The sequence below is a fragment of the Neoarius graeffei genome, chromosome 11, assembly GCF_027579695.1.
Source record: "Neoarius graeffei isolate fNeoGra1 chromosome 11, fNeoGra1.pri, whole genome shotgun sequence".
NCBI classification, from domain to species: Eukaryota; Metazoa; Chordata; class Actinopteri; order Siluriformes; family Ariidae; genus Neoarius; species Neoarius graeffei.
In genome coordinates this window covers 10,558,296-10,582,489 of record NC_083579.1, presented here as the reverse complement: position 1 = coordinate 10,582,489, position 24,194 = coordinate 10,558,296, and the positions used below count along the sequence as shown (strand labels likewise).

The 24,194-nt window shown below is 42.8% G+C and overlaps 1 protein-coding gene across 3 annotated transcripts; it reads right to left on the bottom strand.

Moving 5' to 3' along the window:
* Positions 1 to 1,762: 1,762 nt before the first annotated feature.
* On the bottom strand, positions 1,763 to 23,984 carry slc16a9a (solute carrier family 16 member 9a). Of its 3 annotated transcripts, XR_009655613.1 has the most exons (7): positions 23,789 to 23,984; positions 23,418 to 23,653; positions 19,328 to 19,471; positions 14,917 to 15,012; positions 12,708 to 13,466; positions 3,647 to 4,556; positions 1,763 to 3,009 (listed from the first exon to the last, which is right to left on the bottom strand). XR_009655613.1 is itself a non-coding variant. In XM_060933391.1 (6 exons), exons 2-6 carry the CDS (start codon positions 23,614 to 23,616, stop codon positions 4,345 to 4,347), a joined length of 1,410 nt encoding a protein of 469 aa, XP_060789374.1. In that variant the 5' UTR covers positions 23,617 to 23,653; positions 23,789 to 23,984; the 3' UTR covers positions 1,763 to 4,344. The 3 variants fall into 3 exon arrangements, 2 of the variants coding, with proteins under 2 accessions (XP_060789374.1, XP_060789375.1); XM_060933391.1 differs by having other exon boundaries at positions 1,763 to 4,556; XM_060933392.1 differs by having other exon boundaries at positions 1,763 to 4,556; positions 23,418 to 23,648.
* Positions 23,985 to 24,194: the final 210 nt, after the last annotated feature.

The following is a 24,194-nucleotide window of genomic DNA, read 5'->3' as shown; positions in this document are numbered from 1 at the left end:
CAATGTCCGTTGATATGTTTTTCTCTTGCAAATATGCAGGAAGAATATATAATGAAGTTTTGGTAGCCTTTTGGGTATTCAACGCGTCTTCAGTTTCAGTTTATTTATGGCCCTTTTCCACTACCCTTTTTCAGCTCACTTCAGCTCGCTTCAGCTCACTTCAGCCCGACACGGCTCACGTTTCGACTACCAAAAACCAGCACGACTCAGCTCGTTTCAGCCCTGCTTAGCCCTTAAAACTCGCACCGTTTTGGAGTGGGGCTGAAGTGAGCCAAACCGTGCCGACTGAGGTTGGGGGCGTGAGCAGACACTCCCCTGTGCACTGATTGGTGAGGAGGAGTGTCCTCACATGCCCACACACGCCCCGCGAGCGCGCTGGGATCTGTAAACACCGCAAACCCGGAAGGAGAATAATTATGAATTACGAGAATTTCTGAAGCCTTATGCGCCTCGCCTCATCTATACGCTCTTGCCAGTATCTGTTGGCGTTGTCGGTGACAACAAGCCACAGCACCAAGACCAGCAACACTAACGACTCCATGTCCTCCATGTTTATTGTTTACTATCCGGGTCGTGAGACTACCGCTTAAAAGCTCACTGAATCAGTGACATACAGAGCATCGTGGACGAGTTCGCGGAGCGCAAGGCTCGTCGTATGCCCTTCAAATAATGCGCGCAGTAGGCTATTGATGTTTTATTATGAGCCATGTACAGTATGTCGCCTAATGTTTTTTTGTTTCTGAGTTACATGTTCGTTTGAAGGACTTGATGTACTAAATAACATAGTTGCACCCGGTAGTGTTGAAATTGGTAAACACCGCAGTTGCGGACATTTTGTAGCCTAAAATGATGTTATGATAAGCTTTAATAAAGGGCCCGGTCATTTGCCCCGCCCCCGGCCCGGCTCTGACTTGTTCCGCCACTGTCACTGATGTCACTGTTTGCGCTGCTTAACGACATCACGTGACGTCCACCCACTTTCGCTAACTCCACCCAATGTGTCCACCCACTTCCAGCCAGCACGGTTCAGCGCGGTTGTAGTCGAAATGCAACTCCAACAGCCCCGCTCAGCTCGACTCAGCTCGACTCGGCACGGCACGGCTCAGCCGCGTTTGTAGTGGAAAAGCGGCATTATTTAGTGTTTGATCCTAGCAGTAGCACTGGATTAGCCTTGTCTTCTCTCTTTCCCGGCGGACAAAGAAATGATTGTCCGCATGCGCAGCAGAAAAGTTGTGTCATTGGATAGTCGCATGAGCTATGACGTGTAATGTCATGTTGTCTTGACAATGTGCAATATTGTAACAATATTCCATGCTCATTCTCCATTGGCTACAGTGGCATAATACATGTAGAATAAGCGATATGATAAGACTGCATGCCATCAATAAACCCACTAGAAGAGAATAGAATACATGTTTTTATTCCATGGAAAACGTGGCCTGTATGTACAGTATAATCATTATAAATATTGCAGGTCTACACTACTAATTTAGAACCATTAATAACCCCTGCAATTGATAATTTTTTTCCATCTGAAAGGGTTTGAAGTAAAACCTTTTTAAGAAGCTGAACTATTTATCCACTGGAGCCTCAAAAACACTTTCTTTCTGGAACATTACAAACTGCACCTTTAAGGGTCTCCAAAATAAAATTTTTGTATTAGTTTTGTAATGGAAGAAAAAAAAGTCTATTTTCCTCAAGCTTTTGTTTAACAATTTAGGAGACTGTAGAAGGAAGAGTATATGAAAAATATATACCCCCCCCACACACAAAAAAAAACCTAAAGGAAAAAATCTGGCATGACAAGAAGTCAGAATTTGTAATTTTAGAATTTACAGCAAGGTGTACAAGTTTTCTGGTTATCAAAACAGGAAAATTGTACTTCGATGATACCGAGCATTTAATAAAGAATTATTTAAGATTGAAACAAATCATTTGAGAAATGAAACTGAAATTTGCCTAAACACCCAGATCATGCATCACACTCCCGAAAGAATTCTGGCCAATCCTGACCACTCCCAAAGGAATTGTGGCCAATCCCCACCACTCCCAAAATAATTCTGACCAATCCCCACTATTCCCAAAGGAATTCTGACCAATCTAGCCCACTCTGAAAGGAAATCTGACCTGTTCGATATGTTACAAAGGAATCCTGAACTGTTCTAACTGCTCCCAAAGCAATTCTGACTAATCCCGCTTGCCCCTAAATTAATTTTGACTAAATCCACATACTTCCAAAGAAAATCTGGCCAATCCCAACTACTCCCCAAAGAATTATGACCAATTCTGACTATTTCCAAAAGAATTCTGGCCAATCCCGACCAACCCTGAAGGAATTCTGGCCAATTTGGCCCACTCCAAAAGGAATTCTGACCAATCCAATATGCTCCAAAGGAATCCTGAACTATTTTGACTGCTCCCAAAGCAATTATGTCCAATACCACTTGCTGCCAAATTAATTTTGACTAATCCCACACACTTCCAAAGGAATTCTGATCCATCCTGGCAGCTCCCAAAGAAATTGAGACCAATTCTAGTCATTTCCAAAAATCAGACTAATCCTGACTACTCAAAAAAAGGAATCCTGGTCAATCCTGGGCATTGAGCAGAAACCACCAACCCTTGTAACTTTTTTTGTTGGTTCTTGCTGGATCCCAGTACCAATGCTCAATATCCAGAACCCACACAGAAAATTAGTGCTGAAAAAAAGATTTGTTTAAAAAATTTAATCAATCATCGATTATAAAATATTTAATATACCGTACAATATTCAAGATCAAACATAACTATTCAAATTTGTAAGAAATCTAGAACCACAAATGCCTAACTGGCTAGCACTTGCAACTGGTACAAAAAGAAATAAATAAATTAAAAAAAGAAAAGGGAAAAACAAAAAGAAACAGAAGTCATGAATAAAAGTAGAGGCACCTGTTATTCTGACTGAGCAGGTTAAATCAGCATTCGTATAGCAGCAGGAGGAAGATTTCTCTCATTGGTGCTTTGGTTGAGCTAATCAGTAAAGCAGATAAGACACAATCAAGGCAAAGAAAATGTGTTTCAACTTCCAGCTCATCTGTTGTGGCATTCTATAGTTTTGCAATAAAATAGAGTGGAGTATTAAAATTCAGATTCACAGTGGAAAAAGAGTAGGCTAGTCCCAAACCTATACTGTGCACTAAATAGTAAAATGGCACGTCTATAGAAATAGACCCCGAAGCCGTTTGTTTTCAGGATAATGGCTGGCTGATGAAATTATTGGCTGGCTAGCTGACTCAGCCAAAACCTTAATGGCTGCTGCAGCCACCAAAATGTTTATGGCTACAAATGGCTGATACTGGACGTCACTGTGTGGCATATATCCGGGCGAACGGATCAAACAAATGGGGGGAATAAATAGCAAATTACCACAGGTCCCCTGGTCTCTTACTTCATTGTAAATATAAATCTAGCAAGATTGTAGTTCAATGCTAATAATAAGCTAATCTGGATTGTTCGAGGAAGGCATCTAGCTATCTACTCTCACTAGCAATGACCAGTGAAGGACTGGCAGCTATCTTACTATGATGAAAGTAGAGTGGTGGAGTACTTTTTTTTTATCAATCTTGAAGTATGTGAAACAAACAAACAAACAAAAAAAAAAAAATACCTTTACACTTTCCCTCAGCAGCGGCAAAGAATGCAGCCATCTCGTCGATATCGGAGTCGATTGATGCTCTGGGTGGGTTCCCGGGTTCCCCAGTGTATCGTGGTAACGGTGTGAGGGGCGGGAAGCCAGACAGGTAGTCACAACGGCAAGCTTGTGGTGGCTCTCTGTGCTGTGATATCAGTTCTAAATCTCTACAGTGTATGCCTATACGTCTCTATTGTGTTACTACTAGTGTGTACAGTTGATCATGTTTGTGTCACTTTTCTTGTAGCTCATGATGTGGATAAACCCATTATTTGATGTACACAATTCTTAGTGGCTCAGCCAAATTTTATTAGATAGCGGCTCAAATTGGCTTACAAAATTATTGGCTGGCGGCGGCTCAAATTCCAAATGGCGGTTTTAGCGGCGCCTGGCGGTGGCTTCGGGGTCTATATAGAAACCATACTTTAGTGTTGGAATATGTGATTTGGGACATAGACTTTGCCTTTACATGATGCACTTTTTCCAAGTTTCTTTCTTTTTTTTAAAAATCACAACTGCAAAATCTGCTCCAGAGGTATGATAAGCCATTTCACTTTACCACTGTGCAGAATGTGCATGTGTGTCAGCCAACCACCAGTGTATTTACAGTCATCATTAAAAACATAAGGCAATGGGAGGTCTCGGCCCATCACCAACGTGGTCCGTCACAGTCCTTAGGCCACAGAATCCACTCCATTACATTCAGAGGGGCTTTTGAGTTCTGGGTCAAGGTCACCATCAAGGTCACCCAAAACATTCTTCTCTTTGTTGACTGGACTCCTACAGAGCAAAGCCGTTAGGAAGGGAACAGCGGCACCCACAACCAAACAGCACCCAGTGAAGTAGAATGCCAGGTCATACGACTGTGTCCAATCAAAGAACGATCCTACAACAGGGAGAGAGCAGGAAGACTAGATAAGTTGTGGAGACCCAATAATGTCAGCATGTTCGTTAGAATTACAGGACATTCTCAATATTTGGTAGTTATCTCAGAGCTGCAGCAGTAATGCTGAAATCTAATAGCAATTCTATAAAACCATTTTTAAGAGCTATCAAAAACAAATACAAGATTTTATTTACAACCCCAAATCAGAAACAGAAAATCATTCTGCGAATTGTGAAGAAGAAATTGGAATTAAAACTGAAAACAATGATTTGTAAATAATCGTTGACCTGTATTGCACTCAAGACAATACAGCAACACATTTTATGTAGTACCTCGATGATTTGTATTGGGGTTTTTTTTTTCAAAATAAACACATTTCAAAAAAGTTGGGACAGTAAAACATTTATTCCATCCATCCATCATCTTCCGCTGATCCGAAATAGGGTCGTTGTGGCAGCAGGCTAAGCAGGGTATTCCAAGTGTCCCTCTCCCCAGCAACGCTTTCCAGTTCCTAATGGGGAATACTAAGGCGCTCCCAGGCCAGATGAGATATATAATCTCTCCAGCGTGTTCTGGGTCTACTCCGAGGTCTCCTCCCAGTTGAATGTGACTGGAAAACCTCCAAAGGAAGGCACCCAGGAGGCATCCTAAATCAGATGCCCAAACCACCTCAGCTGACTCTTTTTGACATGAAGGAGCAGTGGCTCAACTCTGAGATCCCTCTGGATGTCTGAGCTCCTCACCCCAAGAGTGAGCCCTGCCACCCTACAGAGAAAGCTCATTTCAGCCACTTGTATCCGCGATCTCATCCTTTCGGTCACTACCCAAAACTCGTGACCATAGGTGAGGGTTGGAACATAGGTTGACTGGTAAATTGAGAGCTTTGCCTTCTGGCTCAGCTCCTGCTTCACCACGATGGATTGTTACAATGCCCGCATTACTGCTGATACCGCCCCAATCCACCGGTCCATCTCACGCGCCATTTTACCATCACTTGTGAACAAGATCCTGAGATACTTGAACAACTTCACTTGGAGCAATAATTCACTCCCAACCCAGAGGGAGCACTCCACCATTTTCCAGCAGAGAACCATGGCCTCAGACTTGGAGGTGCTGACTCTCATCCCGGCCGCTTTACTCTTGGCTGCAAACCATTCCAGTGCTTGCTGAAGGTCACGCTCTGAAGAAGCCAACAGAACCACATCATCTGCAAAAAGCAGAGATGCAATTCTGAGATTCCCAAACCAGATACCCTCCTCACCCCAGCTGCGCCTTGAGATCCCATCCATGAATATCACAAACAGGATCGGCAACAAGGGGCAGCCTTGGCGGAGTCCAACACCCACTGGAAACGTGTTTGACTTTGTGCCAAGAATTTGGACACAGCTCACACTTTGGTTGTACAAGGACTGGATGGCTCATAGCAATGGCCCTGATACCCCATACTCCCTCAGTGCCCCCCACAAGAGCTCCCAGGGGATACAGTCGTAAGCCTTTTCCAAATCTACAAAACGCATGTAGACTGGTTGGTCATACTCCCATGAACACCACCACCCACTGTGGTCTGCCACTCCACAGGCACTGTACCCAACCTCCATGTGACATTGAAGAGGTGTGTCAGCCAAGACAGCCCAACAATGTCCAGAGCCTTCAGAATCTCAGGGTGAATCTCATCCACCCCTGGTGCCTTGCCACCGAGGAGCTTCTTGACTGCTTCAGTGACCTCTGTCAGAGATACAGTGGTGCTTGAAAGTTTGTGAACCCTTTAGAATTTTCTCTCTCATCTCATCTCATTATCTCTAGCTGCTTTATCCTTCTACAGGGTCTCAGGCAAGCTGGAGCCTATCCCAGCTGACTACGGGCGAAAGGCGGGGTACACCCTGGACAAGTCGCCAGGTCATCACAGGGCTAGAATTTTCTATATTTCTGCATAAATATGACCTAAATCATCATCAGATTTTCACACAAGTCCTAAAAGTAGATAAAGAGAACCCAGTTAAACAAATGAGACAAAAATATTATACTTGGTCATTTATTTATTGAGGAAAACGATCCAATATTACATATCTGTGAGTAGCAAAAGTATGTGAACCTCTAGGATTAGCAGTTAATTTGAAGGTGAAATTAGAGTCAGGTGTTTTCAATCAATGGGATGACAATCAGGTGTGAGTGGGCACCCTGTTTTATTGAAAGAACAGGGATGATCAAAGTCTGATCTTCACAACACATGGTTGTGGAAGTGTATCATGGCACTGATCAACAGTTACTGGAAATGTTTAGTTGCAGTTATTGCTGCACAAGGGGGTCACACCAGATACTGAAAGCAAAGGTTCACATACTTTTGCCACTGACATATGTAATATTGGACAATTTTCCTCAATAAATGGCCAAGTATAATATTTTTGTCACATTTGTTTAACTGAGTTCTGTTTATCTACTTTTAGGACTTGTGTGAAAATCTGATGTTGTTTTAGGTCATATTTATGCAGAAATATAGAAAATTCTAAAGGCTTCACAAACTTTCAAGCACCACTGTATGGGTGAAGCCCCCCCCATGCTCAAACATGGTGTTTGTTATGGCCAATCCATGACGAGCACAAATGTCCAACAAACTACCACTTGGGTTTGGATCAGGCAGGCCATTCTTCCCAATCACACCCCCCCCCCCCAAGGTTTCTCAATCATTGCCCACGTAAGCATTTAAGTCCCCCAGGAGAACTATGGAGTCCCCAGTTGGGACCCCTTCCAGGACACCACCCAGCAACTCCAAGAAGGCTGAATATTCTGCACTGCTCTTTAGTGCATAAGCACAAAAACAGTCAAAGTTTTCCTCTCAGCAACTTGCAGTCACATAGAGATGACCCTTCGTATTCTCCAGGGAGAACTCTAACACAGTGGCGCTTAGCCAGGGGCTCGTGAGTATCCCCACACACCCTGGGCAACATGGAAAAAGGAGAGAGTCCACCCCCTCTCCAGGAGTTTGGTTCCAGAACCAGTGCTATGCATGGAGGAGAGCCCAACTATATCTAGTTGGTACCGCTCCACCTCCTGCACCAGCTCCAGCTCTTTCCCTGCCAGAGAGGTGACATTCCACATCCCAATCACTAGTCTGTGCTGCTGAGGAGCAGCATGCCCAGGCTCCTGCCTTTGCCTGCCACCCAGCTCACAATGCACCCGACCCCCAATGCACCTGACCCCAGGGCCTGTCCTTGTGGGTGGTGAGCCCACATGATGGTAGTTCCATGTAATTTCTTTGGGCTGTGCCAGGCCGGGCCCCATGGGCCAAGGCCCAGCCACCAGATGCTCGCTGGCAAGCTCCCCTCCTCGGTCTGGTTCCAGGAGGAGGCCCCAGTTTCCTGCTCATGAGTATCCCCACACCTGCCTGGTGCTTTTAATTTTTTTACTTTATTACAAGCCCTAAATTACCCCCAGTCCCAACTTTTTTTTTAGAATGTGTTGCAGGCCTGAAACACAGGAATGGATGCATATTAACAAATGAAATGAAGTTGACCAGACAAAACATGAAATATTTTGGGGTCATTTTGTCCACAATGAAATACAAGTTAATTTAGAAAATCGCTGCATTTTCCATACCGTCCCAACTTTTTCTGATTTGGGGTTATAAAATGAGACATATGAAATGTTAATGCATTTGAAATGTATGAAATATTCCAAATATTGTCTCTGCACATGATGTTGTGGATCGGTTCATATTTTTGTGATTAACTATAACCTTGGATCGCAAAGTAGGGTCAGAGGAAACCCATGGATCCATGAAGCATAACAAGTTCTCAACTTTGGAAGTTGATAAATGATTTTTTTTTCCTATATAATGGACAGTAAAATATAGAGACAAGCCAAAGAGCTAAAGCAAGTTACAAGGGTACGTCAAAAAGCTTTCTGCCTCACCCAGAAAATGTCACAAGAGAAAGATTGTACTTGCATTATTTTTCAACATAGTCTCCTTTAACTTCAATGCACTTGGTACACCAGTGTTCATGTTTTGCTATCTCTTTGCAGAAGGTGGTCACATCTTGAGCCTCCAGAGCTTCTTCAACAGCATGGATGACTTCATCATCATCACTCTGAAAATGGTGACCACACAAGTAGGATTTCAGTTTAGGGAACTGATAGAAATCAGACGGTGCCAGGTCAGATGAGTAAGGTGCATGGGGCAACAGTTCAAAGCCACACTTGGCTGCTTCTGCCCCTGCCACCTGTGCTGTGTGGATGGGCACATTGTCCTGGAGCAACAGCACGTCAGCTTGAATCTTTCCTCTCCTTTTTTATTTCATTGCTTCTTTCATTTGAGTTTTTGTAGACCGTGATATAAGGCTTTATAGTATACAACCCCGATTCCAAAAAAGTTGGGACAAAGTACAAATTGTAAATAAAAACGGAATGCAATGATGTGGAAGTTTCAAAATTCCATATTTTATTCAGAATAAAACATAGATGACATATCAAATGTTTAAACTGAGAAAATGTATCATTTAAAGAGAAAAACTAGATGATTTTAAATTTCATGACAACAACTCATCTCAAAAAAGTTGGGACAAGGCCATGTTTACCACTGTGAGACATCCCCTTTTCTCTTTCCAACAGTCTGTAAACGTCTGGGGACTGAGGAGACAAGTTGCTCAAGTTTAGGGATAGGAATGTTAACCCATTCTTGTCTAATGTAGGATTCGAGTTGCTCAACTGTCTTAGGTCTTTTTTGTCGTATCTTCCGTTTTATGATGCGCCAAATGTTTTCTATGGGTGAAAGATCTGGACTGCAGGCTGGCCAGTTCAGTACCCGGACCCTTCTTCTATGCAGCCATGATGCTGTAATTGATGCAGTATGTGGTTTGGCATTGTCATGTTGGAAAATGCAAGGTCTTCCCTGAAAGAGACGTCATCTGGATGGGAGCATATGTTGCTCTAGAACCTGGATATACCTTTCAGCATTGATGGTGTCTTTCCAGATGTGTAAGCTGCCCATGGCACATGCACTAATGCAACCCCATACCATCAGAGATGCAGACTTCTGAACTGAGCGCCGATAACAACTTGGGTCGTCCTTCTCCTCTTTAGTCCGAATGACACAGCGTCCCTGATTTCCATAAAGAACTTCAAATTTTGATTCGTCTGACCACAGAACAGTTTTCCACTTTGCCACAGTCCATTTTAAATGAGCCTTGGCCCAGAGAAGACGTCTGCATTTCTGGATCATGTTTAGATATGGCTTCTTCTTTGAACTATAGAGTTTTAGCTGGCAACAGCGGATGGCACGGTGAATTGTGTTCACAGATAATGTTCTCTGGAAATATTCCTGAGCCCATTTTGTGATTTCTAATACAGAAGCATGCCTGTATGTGATGCAGTGCCGTCTAAGGGCCCGAAGATCACGGGCACCCAGTATGGTTTTCCGGAGTTGACTCTTACGCACAGAGATTCTTCCAGATTCTCTGAATCTTTTGATGATATTATGCACTGTAGATGATGATATGTTCAAACTCTTTGCAATTTTACACTGTCGAACTCCTTTCTGATATTGCTCCACTATTTGTCAGGGCAGAAATAGGGGGATTGGTGATCCTCTTCCCATCTTTACTTCTGAGAGCCGCTGCCACTCCAAGATGCTCTTTTTATACCCAGTCATGTTAATGACCTATTGCCAATTGACCTAATGAGTTGCAATTTGGTCCTCCAGCTGTTCCTTTTTTGTACCTTTAACTTTTCCAGCCTCTTATTGCCCCTGTCCCAACTTTTTTGAGATGTGTTGCTGTCATGAAATTTCAAATGAGCCAATATTTGGCATGAAATTTCAAAATGTCTCACTTTCGACATTTGATATGTTGTCTATGTTCTATTGTGAATACAATATCAGTTTTTGAGATTTGTAAATTATTGCATTCTGTTTTTATTTACAATTTGTACTTTGTCCCAACTTTTTTGGAATCAGGGTTGTACATTTATGCCTTTGTTTCCGGGTGAGGCGGAGAACTTTTTGAAGTACCCTCATAGCTAATTTTATCTAGCTTGCTTATTCAGTGTTTAGCCAAAGTTTACATTTCAGCTAGCTTGTTGGTCAACAGTGATAAAAACAGAGCAAAAAATTGATGCCTGAGTTAATTTTCCTGTTTTTGATTCATAATTATGTATTTGATATTTATTTTAATTTGCAGGTTTTTTTTATACATGTAGACTATGAGTTTGAAATAATGGCCCAATTTGTGTTGGACAAACACTAGCTGTGAGAGACAGAGGCATGTTTGCTTGCCGTATGTAAATGTACAACATTGCCACCTTACAGGTTCTCCTCTGTCAATGTAGGTTTCTGCCAGGTTCTTTGGTTTCCTCTGACTTCACAAAATATGCCAAAGATAGACTGACTGTGCTAAATTGCTCTTAGACCTGAATGAGTGTGTGAAAATGTGTGTGGGGTCCCCATTGATGGGTGCCTGGAATTCAGGGGCGATTTCTCAGAGACAACAAGGGAAGCCGAGCTTCCCCTAAAATTCTCTCCCCAAACTGCTGCATCTACGACATTGAATTCTCATTAAAACAATAACTTGCATAACATAATATATGCCCAAGATTGTATTTACGTTCATAACTATCCTGTAACTTATTTGAGTGATGTCTGACAAACTTGCAGTTCGCTACGAGAATCACCTTTGCTGCCAGGCTGTAACCAGCGTTGCCAGATACTGCTGACGTTTTCCAGCCAAAATATGTTCAAAACCCGCCAAAATGCACTTAAAACTGCCCAATCTGGCAACACTGGCTGTAACCTTTCTTATTTCAATGGGCTCTATGGCTGGCAGCCGGGTATCCGTTGCAGTCTATGAGAGGGCTCTGAACAGCCAATTTCGGCTAGTTGTTATTGGTTAAAATCGACAAAATCGTCACTTCCAGGGAAGCCAGGCTTCTCTGGGACTAAACGAGACAGTGGGAGGGACAAGAAGCCGGGCTGATGAAGGATTATTGGAGGTAGTGTTTGAAAGACATGAGGAGGGCGGGCTCTGTACTTCGGCGTCGGCGAGGAACACAGAAGCATGATCAGTCCCTAGCGGATGTCGAGAAAGTGTAGTCGTGTGCCAAAGTGCTGTCCGACTTTCTTTTCATATAAACGCTTCTTCTCATTGATGTCTCTGTACATTACTCTGTAAATAAATGTAAATATTACTCGTTGTGCTCCGTTAACTTTCATCCATTCTATCAGTTTGATCATTCGTGAATTCACTCGTTTATTTCATTTGTAGTTCAATCTGGTTGTAGGCTAGCTTGAGCCTTATTGGGATCTGCAGTGCTAGCTGCTAACAGAAATTGGTGAAGTCTCTGGAAAGCACAACCAGCTAGTATGACAGGGTCACAGACCATTTTCTGGAAAAGGAGCGGAGGGCAGAATTTGTGTATAAATAGTGTTCATGTTCATGAATCTGAAGTGTGTATATTGTTCAGTAATGTTAAGAGAATGGTGGGCTCTGTGTTATAGGTTATACCTGGGTATAATATTCAAGGTTCTGTGTGTTGCATAGCCTACCTGGTTATGAATTTCCAGACTGTGTTGCAGAAGATGTTCAAGGATGTGTTGCACAGCTGGGTGTTGTGTTAAAGACTCTGTGTTGCATATCAGGGTATGATGTTCAAGGCTCTTCGTTGAATAGCCAGTGATTTTTGGATGTTTGATATTTTTGATTAAGGATATGAGGCACTAGCCTGGCAAGCCAGACTATAACATGAAATGTACAAGCAAAAATACTTTCTGCCACTAGGTGGGTTGTCTAGTTCACTATGCTAATGGGGCACACCTTTCTATGCTTTGATATCCGGCCTACAGGTTTTATGATGAATGCGTAAAATGGGCTTCCCCTGTTTTAAAAACCAGCAGCCGCCACTGCTGGAATTCCATCCAAAGTGTATTTCTGCTTTGCTGCCAGGATAGACTCCAGATCCATCATGATCCTGACTAGAATAAAGCAGTTGAGATGACTGCATGGAATGAATAATCTATCCTGAGCAGCAAGGGATTGCTTGCCTTCCTTGTAAACAACAATTCTCTCCTAGATATCTTTCTTATGAGAGAAGAAACTAAGAGGTGAATGGTTGCTGATCAGTGTGTGTGTGTGTGTGTGTGTGTGTGTGTGTGTGAGTTGTACACACCTACAACAGGAGGTCCCAGAATGATCCCAAAGCCGCTAAAGCACACAAGGATCCCGTGTGCCTGGCCGAGCCGCTCGATGCCCACAAGTCGTGTGGTGACGTAGGATGTAATTGACCAGTTGCCTGAGAAGAAGCCAATGGCAGCTGAGAGTACCTGAAGCCCAGCATAACTCTTCCAAATGGGCACCATGAGCAGTGCGGCGCCAACTGCAGCCACTGTCATGGCATAGAGTTGGACGCTGTTCACCCAGCGCATGTCCACCAAGATGCCCAGTGCCAGCTTGCCCACTCCTGTTGCAGCAGCTGTGATTGAGACGAGAGGAATGGGTGTAACATGCTCCAGGAAGCCTTCGTTCTGAGCCACGTCCTCCATGAAGAGTAGGGGTGGGATCGCACCCAGGCTGTATAGAAAAATGGAGACGCAGAGCGCCACAAACAAGGGCTCCCGCAAACATTCACGCATGACATGCATGTAGTGGGAGTGTGGCTGGAGGCGCTTTTTGATGATGCGTACCAGCTTCTGATGATCCATTGATGGCTCTGTGCCAAGTTCTTTGTCATAGAGAGGCTCTTCTGCACACTTGAGAGCAGCCTTCTGTTTGATGTAGTAGCCAGGAAGGTTCAAAGGTCGCATGGGTCCAGCACATGCGATCAGGTTTAGTGCCAGAGCACCAACAATGAGCAGACATCCATCTAAGCCATACTGCTCAATCAGCTTGTTCTGCATTGATGCATACACAAAGCTGCCCACACTGATTCCTAAATACACACACACACACACGGAGACATTTCCAACAGTGTGTCAGTCTCGATTCGGATTCAAGAACAGGCAGCCAGGGTTAACAAATCCATTGCTCAACAAAGTGAAAACGCAAGAAAACTTTGTTAATTCCAACACAAAAACTAGGACAGTGGATTAAAAAAAAAAGCATTAGAAAAATGTCTCAGGCAAAGAGGTGTAAACACACTGACTAGGAAGACAAAAACAAATAGGTACTGTAGGCGCGACAAACAAGTTTAAGCAAGATCAACTGTGAGCTACAGTATGCAAGCAATCGAAGGAATAGGACACTTATTATGAATATTCTCCTCTCATCTCATTATCTGTAGCCGCTTTATCCTGTTCTACAGGGTCGCAGGCGAGCTGGAGCCTATCCCAGCTGACTACGGGCGAAAGGCGGGGTACACCCTGGACAAGTCGCCAGGTCATCACAGGGCTGACACATAGACACAGACAACCATTCACACTCACATTCACACCTACGGTCAATTTAGAGTCACCAGTTAACCTAACCTGCATGTCTTTGGACTGCGGGGGAAACCGGAGCACCCGGAGGAAACCCATGCGGACACGGGGAGAACATGCAAACTCCACACAGAAAGGCCCTCGCCGGCCACGGGGCTCGAACCCGGACCTTCTTGCTGTGAGGCGACAGCGCTAACCACTACACCACCGTGCCGCCCTATTATGAATGTTGACTTCAACAAATAATTAACCCTGAAACGAGTAAGTAAAGCGCAGTGTCTCTCCCCAGGGATTTCAAATAGCATCCTGGTAAACTGTCATTTTGAAATAGCATCAAAATCCACCCTGTATGTTGCATAAATACATTGTCAGTAAACAGGAAGCTGATGTGCGACAGACCTGAAAACGGTATACACGGTATAGAACCCCAAGCTGAAGTTCAGTCCCAAATATCAAGCAGTTGTGATTTGTAGTTGCTGAGAAAAAAATGTTACAAAAATTTTGTAAATCCACGCTGTGTGTTTCGTAAATACATTCAGTTGGTAGACAGGAAGTCGATGTGCGACAGACCTGAAAACGGTATACATGGTATAGAACCCCAAGCTGAAGTTTGGTACCAAGTGGCTATGATTTGTGGTTGCTGAGAAAAAGGGTGTTTCGGATGGACAGACAGACGGACAGAGGTAAGCCAGTATACCCCCCTCCTTCGGAGCGGGGGTATAACAAGAAGGAGAATTCATATGGAGGCAGGAACAAACAACTGTGGTGCGAAGAATATCCGAGTGCTCTTACACTAGGCTACGCAATTCTGCGACGGCGCATGTTATTGACCTGGATCTACCGTGTGAAACTACCATGTTCCGAAGAGGAGTTCTTGAACAGTGGTGAGGAAATGAGGTGAGGAACATGTGGAAGCTTTGTTTCTTGCGAAGAAAGACAATCTGGACAACACAGAGTTAATACCTGTGGTAACGATGCCCAGGGCAAGACCACGTCTCTTATCAAAATATTGACAGATGGTTGTTAATGTGGCTGCATAGACAAGCCCACAACCTAGACCTGGGAACAGACAAACATAGAAACATTCCGGTAAAAAAAAATAAAATAAAATAATAATAATAATAATAATACGGTACCAGTCAAAAGTTTGTGCACCCCTACTTTACTCATTCCTAGGTTTTTCTGTATTTTCTACATTGTCGAACAATACTGAAGACATCAAAACTATTAAATAAAATCTGGAACATATGAAATGATGTGGTAAACAAACCAAAAAAAATGTTAAACAAAATCTCGTATTTTAGATTCTTCAAAGTATCCGGCGTTTCCCTTGATGACGCTTTGCACACTATTGGCATTATCTTAACCAGCTTCATGAGGTCGTCACCAGGAATGCGTTTCAATTAGCAGGTGTGTCTCGTCAAAAGTTAATTAGCGGACGAGTTTCTTGCCTTCTTAATATATGCGTTTGAGATCAAACAGTAAATAATAATACAGTAAATAACCCTACTCCACAAATGTAATAATCCATATTATGTCAAGAACCGCTTAACTAAGGAAAGAGAAACGGCATCCATTATTACTTTAAGGCATGAAGTGACTTGATTAATAAAATTAAGGAAAAAAAAAAAAACACTGAATTGGATAGAAGGCGTGTCTAAACTTTTGACTGATACTGTATGTATATCACACTTTAGCAGAATAAGGTAAAAAGAAAAAGTGTGAACTTGCATTATTCAATCATGAATAAAAATAAATAAATGACTTTCAGATGTGGCTCTGTACACCACCACAAAATGAAGCAATTAAATTGATTGAAGTGTAGACTTTCAGCTTAATTTCAAGGGGTTTAACAAAAAAAAAAAAAAAAAGGTTTTGGAATTGCACCCATTTTCTACATAGTCCCTCCATTTTAACAGGTTTGAGAGTAATTGGACAATTGACTAAGAAGCATTTTTAAGATCAGGTTTGGCCAGTCTCATTATCTGTAGCCGCTTTATCCTGTTCTACAGGGTCGCAGGCAAGCTGGAGCCTATCCCAGCTGACTACGGGCGAAAGGCGGGGTACACCCTGGACAAGTCGCCAGGTCATCACAGGGCTGACACATAGACACAGACAACCATTCACACTCACATTCACACCTACGGTCAATTTAGAGTCACCAGTTAACCTAACCTGCATGTCTTTGGACTGTGGGGGAAACCGGAGCACCCGGAGGAAACCCACACGGACACGGGGAGAACACACAAACTCTGCACAGAAAGGCCCTCGCCGGCCACTGGGCTCGAATCCGGACCTTCTTGCTGTGAGGCGACAGCGCTAACCACTACACCGCCGTGAGGTTTGGCCAGTTTCTCTGTTATTTCATGAGAAATTAAGGACATGCAGATTAGGTGGAAAAAAAAAAAACGCCACTGGGGTTGCACAAGCCAGTGCATACTTAATGCCAGTCCCAAGCCTGGAAAGACTGGGGAGTGTTGCATCAGGAAGGGCATCTCATGTTTAAAAAAAAAAAATCTATGAAATTTGCCAAATCAAAGGGGTTGAAAATCAACTGGGGCTTCACCATGTATTCCTCCCCTGTCACAAACTATGTGAATTATATGGCAAATCAAAGAAACTTAAATTTAAAGGAGCTAAAAGATCGGGAGTTGATTCCAAGTGTTGAATTTGCATTCAGTCACTGTTCATGGGAACTCTGAATATACAGGTCCAAAGAGCAATCAATTCAAGTGAAGGTGGCCATCATTTGGCTGGGGAAGAAACAAACAAACAAAAAACCCCAGACCTATCAGAGAGATAGCAGCTGGAGTGCCAAATCAGCAATCTGGTACATTCTTTAAAAGAAGGAATACCCTGGTGATCTCAGCAACACTAAAAGGCCTGGAAGACCATGGAAGACGACTAAAGTGGATCATCATAGAATTCGTTCCGTGGTGACGAAAAACCCCCTTACAACATCGAGCCAAGTCAAAAACACTCTCAAGGAAGATAATAATCAAAGTCTACAGTTGGAGACACCTTCATGAATGTGGATGATCGCAGAACCCCTTCACAACATTTAGACAGTCCCCCCAGGATTTCGCGGGCCTTTTTTGTGATTGTTACGGGCTAAAATGTCTGATGTTGCGGGGGGGGGGGGGGGGGGGGGGGGGGTTTCCAAAAAATTGCGATGAAAGTTGCGGTGTTTATTAGGTTTTTGTTGCGATTACATTGCAGAAGGAAGTGAAAGTTGCGAGAAATTGTTGCGATTTTCTCTTTTTGTGACTAAAATTGAGTGATATGTTAAATATTAAGTTATTACTGAAAAACTATTGATTAAAAAAAACAAAGACACTGAGAAATGGTCCAAAAACAACTTTACCAATATAAAAGATTACCAGGACTACAAAAATGCAGAAAAATAGGCTTTACTTATCCAAATGCACCTGTTGGTTCAAAAGTTAAAGTGCACAGAACCTCACAGCACAACATGAAGTTGCCTTAAAATATAATATAAATGCCTCAGCTTTCATGTAAGAAAAAAAAAACTATTAATACTAGTACTGTGTGCAGGCAGTCTCTCCTGAAGACTAAATTAAACAATAATTATCTCATCTCATTATCTCTAGCCGCTTTATCCTTCTACAGGGTCGCAGGCAAGCTGGAGCCTATCCCAGCTGACTACGGGTGAAAGGCGGGGTACACCCTGGACAAGTCGCCAGGTCATCACAGGGCTGACACATAGACACAGACAACCATTCACACTCACATTCACACCTACGGTCAATTTAGAGTCACCAGTTAACCTAACCTGCATGTCTTTGGACTGTGGGGGAAACCGGAGCACCCGGAGGAAACCCACGCAGACATGGGGAGAACATGCAAACTCCACACAGAAAGGCCCTCGCCGGCCCCGGGGCTCGAACCCAGGACCTTCTTGCTGTGAGGCGACAGCGCTAACCACTACACCACCGTGCCACCCAACAATAATTATAAACTAATAAAATAAATGGCTCAGGCTTCATAGAAGAAAAAAAACAATTTGAACAGAATCTCACAGTATGATGCTGAAGTTGCCTAAACAATGGAAAATAAAATACCATTTTGGCAAAAATGTTGGCATCCATTAATTTCTTGTATTAAGTCAAAAATAACGTAAAGTGCACACAGTCCTTCACTGTAAACATAACACACTTTCAGTAACAGAATTTAAGCCAACATAAACACTGACTCGCACATGCTGCTTCTCTTGGATGTATATACGGAAGTAAGGTGGAAGGTAGTTTGTCGACGTCACCTCAAGACGAGGTCAAATTTGCGGAAAAGTTACGGTGATTGGATATAATTGCAACACCGCCCTGAATTCGCAGGGGATTTGTTGAATTTGCGTTGAAGTTGCAAATCTCAACATCGCGAAATCCTGGAGGGTCTGATTTAGCCAAGTCAAGGACACTCATGAATGAAGAAGACCAATCATTGTCAAAGTCTACAATCATGAGAAGCCTGAATGAATCTACAGAGGGTTTACCTCAAGATGCAAACCAGTGGTAATACTGGAGAACAGAAAGGCCAGATCAGACTTTGCTAGAAAACATCCAAAAAAGCCTGGCCAGTTTTGGAACAAGAATCTTTGGATAGATGAAACCAAAATTAACTTGTACCAAAATGATGGGAAGAATATGGAGAAGGAAAGAAAGGGCTCATGACCCAAATTGTACCGCGTCAAACGTGCCGTACACCAAAGTATAGCATGTCAAACGTTGTGGACGTAGGCATTGTATGGCTGCCAGTGAAACTGGGACATTAGTGTTTAGACTGCTTATAGAAGTAGCAAGATCAATTCTGAAGTATAGAAATTACATTTTTTTTTTTTTTTAAAGTGGCTGAATCAGTCACCTGACCTCAGCCCAGTTGAGCATGCTTTTCACTTACTGAAGACAAAACTAAAGGCAGAAAGACCCACACACAAGCAGAAACTGAAGGCAGCTGCAGTAAATGTCTGGCATCTCAAGGGAGGAAACTCCGCAGCTGGTGATGTCCATGTGTTCCAGACTACAGGTGGTCACTGACTGCAAAGGATCTGCGTCCCAATATAAAAATAATCCTTACATTTATGTTAGCTGGTCCAATTACTTTTGTCTGTGAAAATGAAAATACTGCAAAAAATGGCTGTAATTCCTGTAAAAGCCACTGAATTAAAGCTGAAAGTCGACATTGCTTCATTTCAAATCCACTGTAGTGGTGTACAGAGGCAAAATAAAAATTGTGTCGCTGTCCAAATACTTACGGATCCAATTGTATACTGTGGCATCAGATCATCAGACACTTGTATGAAACAGCAGATACACACTTCAGAAGCAAAGTCAATGATGTAATATGAAGTGAGTCTCACCGACAACGATTCCGTAGCTGAAGACGAGGAAGATGATGTTGGGAGCGAAGGCACTCAGCATTAAACCTCCTGCCACCATTACACCACTGAAGATGGTCACGGGCCGGGCGCCAAAATTATCGACGCATGCACTACACAGTGGGCCTGCACAGAAAGAAAGAGACAAGGGTCAAGATCACAACAGTGGAGGCGTCGTGGCTCAGGTGGCTAAGGCGCCATACCATAAATCCGGGGACCCGGGTTCGAGTCCGACCCGAGGTCATTTCCCGATCCCTCCCCGTCTCTCTCGCCTGCTCATTTCCTGTCTCTACACTGTCCTATCCAATAAAGGTGAAAAAAGCCCCAAAAAATATCTTTAAAAAAAAAAAAGATCACAACAGTGGATGTGAACTCCTATCATTCTTCTCATCAGTGCATAAATGTCACTAATGTATTGAGTAATAATGAGAATGTACGAGTGCTGGTGTGTGCAGAAGGAACATCCAACAATATCGTTATTTTACTTTCTGTTCAATGATGTGATTAACACCTCAAAATATTCCTTCATTCACTCAGCTTCAGGAACTGTTTAACCCGAGTCAGGGTCAAAGTGATTCCAGAGCCTATACTGGGAAAACACGGGGTTGAGGTATACACCCTAGATAGAAAGCCAGTCCGTATTGGGGCATCTCACACACAGCTGAGGAGAGATGGGCAGACAGGTAAGGATAGACAGACAGAAATCGCTAGATACAAACATACAGACAGAGACATACAGAAACACAGTTATGAACAGACAGTTCCAGACAGACAGATAGTTAGATACAGACATACACAGACAGGCAGTTAGATACAAAGTCTAATAGATAGACATGGGAAGTCATGGCCTAAGGGTTAGAGCTTTGGGAACAAAAGGTTGCTGGTTTGATTCTCTGGATCAGCAGGAACGGCTGAAGTGCCCTTGAACAAAGCACCTAACCCCCAACTGCTCCCCAGGCTGCCCACTGATGTGGGTATGTATGTCACTCTGGATAAGAGTGCCTGCTAAATGCCTGTAATGTAACAGAGAGACAGTCAGACAGATAGATAGATGGAGACAGATACATGAACGAGAAGAGAATGGACAGACAGACAGAATAATACAACCCCGATTCCAAAAAAGTTGGGACAAAGTACAAATTGTAAATAAAAACGGAATGCAATGATGTGGAAGTTTCAAAATTCCATATTTTATTCAGAATAGAACATAGATGACATATCAAATGTTTAAACTGAGAAAATGTATCATTTAAAGAGAAAAATTAGGTGAGTTTAAATTTCATGACAACAACACATCTCAAAAAAGTTGGGACAAGGCCATGTTTACCACTGTGAGACATCCCCTTTTCTCTTTACAACAGTCTGTAAACGTCTGGGGACTGAGGAGACAAGTTGCTCAAGTTTAGGGATAGGAATGTTAACCCATTCTTGTCTAATGTAGGATTCTAGTTGCTCAACTGTCTTGGGTCTTTTTTGTCGTATCTTCCGTTTTATGATGCGCCAAATGTTTTCTATGGGTGAAAGATCTGGACTGCAGGCTGGCCAGTTCAGTACCTGGACCCTTCTTCTACGCAGCCATGATGCTGTAATTGATGCAGTATGTGGTTTGGCATTGTCATGTTGGAAAATGCAAGGTCTTCCCTGAAAGAGACGTCGTCTGGATGGGAGCATACGTTGCTCTAGAACCTGGATATACCTTTCAGCATTGATGGTGTCTTTCCAGATGTGTAAGCTGCCCATGCCACATGCACTAATGCAACCCCATACCATCAGAGATGCAGGCTTCTGAACTGAGCGCTGATAACAACTTGGGTCGTCCTTCTCCTCTTTAGTCCGAATGACACGGCGTCCCTGATTTCCATAAAGAACTTCAAATTTTGATTCGTCTGACCACAGAACAGTTTTCCACTTTGCCACAGTCCATTTTAAATGAGCCTTGGCCCAGAGAAGACGTCTGCGCTTCTGGATCATGTTTAGATACGGCTTCTTCTTTGAACTATAGAGTTTTAGCTGGCAACGGCGGATGGCACAGTGAATTGTGTTCACAGATAATGTTCTCTGGAAATATTCCTGAGCCCATTTTGTGATTTCCAATACAGAAGCATGCCTGTATGTGATGCAGTGCCGTCTAAGGGCCCGAAGATCACGGGCACCCAGTATGGTTTTCCGGCCTTGACCCTTACGCACAGAGATTCTTCCAGATTCTCTGAATCTTTTGATGATATTATGCACTGTAGATGATGATATGTTCAAACTCTTTGCAATTTTACACTGTCGAACTCCTTTCTGATATTGCTCCACTATTTGTCGGCGCAGAATTAGGGGGATTGGTGATCCTCTTCCCATCTTTACTTCTGAGAGCCGCTGCCACTCCAAGATGCTCTTTTTATACCCAGTCATGTTAATGACCTATTGCCAATTGACCTAATGAGTTGCAATTTGGTCCTCCAGCTGTTCCTTTTTTGTACCTTTAACTTTTCCAGCCTCTTATTGCCCCTGTCCCAACTTTTTTGAGATGTGTTGCTGTCATGAAATTTCAAATGAGCCAATATTTGGCATGAAATTTCAAAATGTCTCACTTTCGACATTTGATATGTTGTCTATGTTCTATTGTGAATACAATATCAGTTTTTGAGATTTGTAAATTATTGCATTCCGTTTTTATTTACAGTTTGTACTTTGTCCCAACTTTTTTGGAATCGGGGTTGTAGAAAATACTGGAGATGAACTTCTTCTCTTGTAGAAATTGTGTTTGTCCCGAAAGTGTTTACAGTTTCCATTATTTAAAAAAAAAAAAAAGGGGTTATGAGTACAGTTGGAGTTTAGGAAATAGCTGACGTTAACAGTATAAAATAAATCACATGCACCCCAGTTGTGCATTTTTTCAGATCCAGACTCAGCACTTCCTTTTTCCTTCTGGATGAAATACAGTGCTACACTGTGCCTCAACTCAGTGTGTGTGTGTGTGTGTGTGTGTGAGAATATATATATATATATATATATATATATATATATATATATATATATATATATATATATATATATATAAAAAACACTGCTGACTGAGTGCAAAGCTCCATGTGCCAGAAAAGGTGATCAGCTATCATAAAAACAACATATTTTTCTTCTATCCTCTCTCCCTCGGTGTGTGTATAAATCTCATCTCTCCAGATCACTATCTCCATGTCATAAAACACCTACTTCACTGACCAACCAGGGCATTTGTTTTTCAATCAATCAATCAAAACTGTAAAATAACGTTCACTTACAGGATTGTTTTATGTCAAGAAACACAAATGCACCTTTAAGAAATATTATTTGGCAATTTCTCGGTTATTGCCAGCAAACAAAGTTTTGCATGGTACTGTGTAAGGAATAAAACCCTTGGGAGTGTGCTGTTATAGGAAAATAAATCAACAGTGGGGTGGTGTGATGTGGTCTGACATGAAGCAGAGTTACTTCTGCTGTTATAGAAAATTAATCAACACCTCCTGACCAAGAATCAAGAGTTCAACTGTACTGTGGTACGCATGTAAATAACACAGTGACAGAACACATTACTCTGGACACACACGCACACATACACGTCCTTTTTCGACCAACAAGGAACAGATTCCATTCTTCTTCATGCACCAAATTTTGAACCGTTCAGAACATTTCAACCAAAAATAAACTGAAAAGTTGGTTCCCAGCTGGCACCAAAACGTAGCTGGTTTTTCCATTGGGCGTGTCATTAATTTGGAGAGGAAGCAGAGTGTAGTGATGGCAAATGCAACGGAAAAAGATGCATCTATAGGGAAAAAGAAAGAAGGGGGGAAAAAAAGGACCTAAAATAAATATTTGCAATAACAGAACAAAAGCTCGGAGGTAATCAATGTGCACCGCCATCTTGTTCCTACTGTTTACTCCCATTGTGAGTTGTGCCACGCCCTCTGTTCATTACGCATGCTTGATTACAACGGTTCCACTCAAAACTGGTGAAAACGTGGACCAAGATTCAAAGAATCCTGAACGGACCCGGTTCAAGAACCTGTTTCCTGTTGGTCGGAAAGGGGTAAGAGAGTATACTCACCAGTGATGAGCCCCACCCCCAGGACAGTAGATCCGACCCAGGCGGTGGTGCTCTTGCCCTCCTGGAAGGTGCTGAGCCACTCGGGGTAGAGAACACCCACTGACTGCGGAGAGCTGAACGCCAGCAGCTGAGCCATGAAGGAGACGAACACGATGGACCAGGAACTGTCCTGAGAGAGATCCCTCATCACAGCAGCCATAGCACACACCCGAGTGGAGTTGCACCACACTTCTAACCTAACACACACACCAATTACACACTCTGAACTTTAACCTTTACATTATGACCAGAATAACGTCTATAAATCCCCTTCTTGGATACTGTACACGTATAGGTAAGTGATTAAAAGAAAAAAAAACCCACTCACTCACCGTGAGCACAAGGAGATGGTAGGCTTTAACGCTCACACTGGACGGAGCTCAGGCTGCTCACGTGCACCGCAGAACTTGTCTAACTCAGCTTTGCGTGCTGATCCGGGTTTTGATCAGAGCTCCAGTGTGACCACACCTCAGAGGAGGAGAGATTCACACTGCAGTATGGAAGAAGAAAGTAAAGGAGAAGCAAGTAACTGTCCTTAACCATGATTTGCTATCACGAGAAACACAAAATACACACTTCCCCATTCCTATAAAGGATATGGAATAAAAATGTTTTTGAGCTTTGACATAAAAAGGGACACGGATAAAGCCGATGTCTAAAATGAAATCACTTAAAATGATACTCTCTTACAGTTTTAATATGGACCTGCTGTGGAAAACACTTTTTTTGCGGTCAGAA

What these genes read in the sequence shown, in the direction of transcription:
- slc16a9a (XM_060933391.1), bottom strand. Translation starts at nt 23,616, where the DNA reads ATGGCTGCTGTGATGAGGGATCTCTCTCAGGACAGTTCCTGGTCCATC. An exon ending in CCTGGGCATCGTTACCACAG is followed by an intron (nt 13,467 to 14,916) that starts GTATTAACTCTG and finishes GTGTGTATTTAG; the next exon opens with GAATCAGTGTGGGCAGCTTT. An exon ending in TCTGGGACCTCCTGTTGTAG is followed by an intron (nt 4,557 to 12,707) that starts GTGTGTACAACT and finishes TCCCTGTTGTAG; the next exon opens with GATCGTTCTTTGATTGGACA.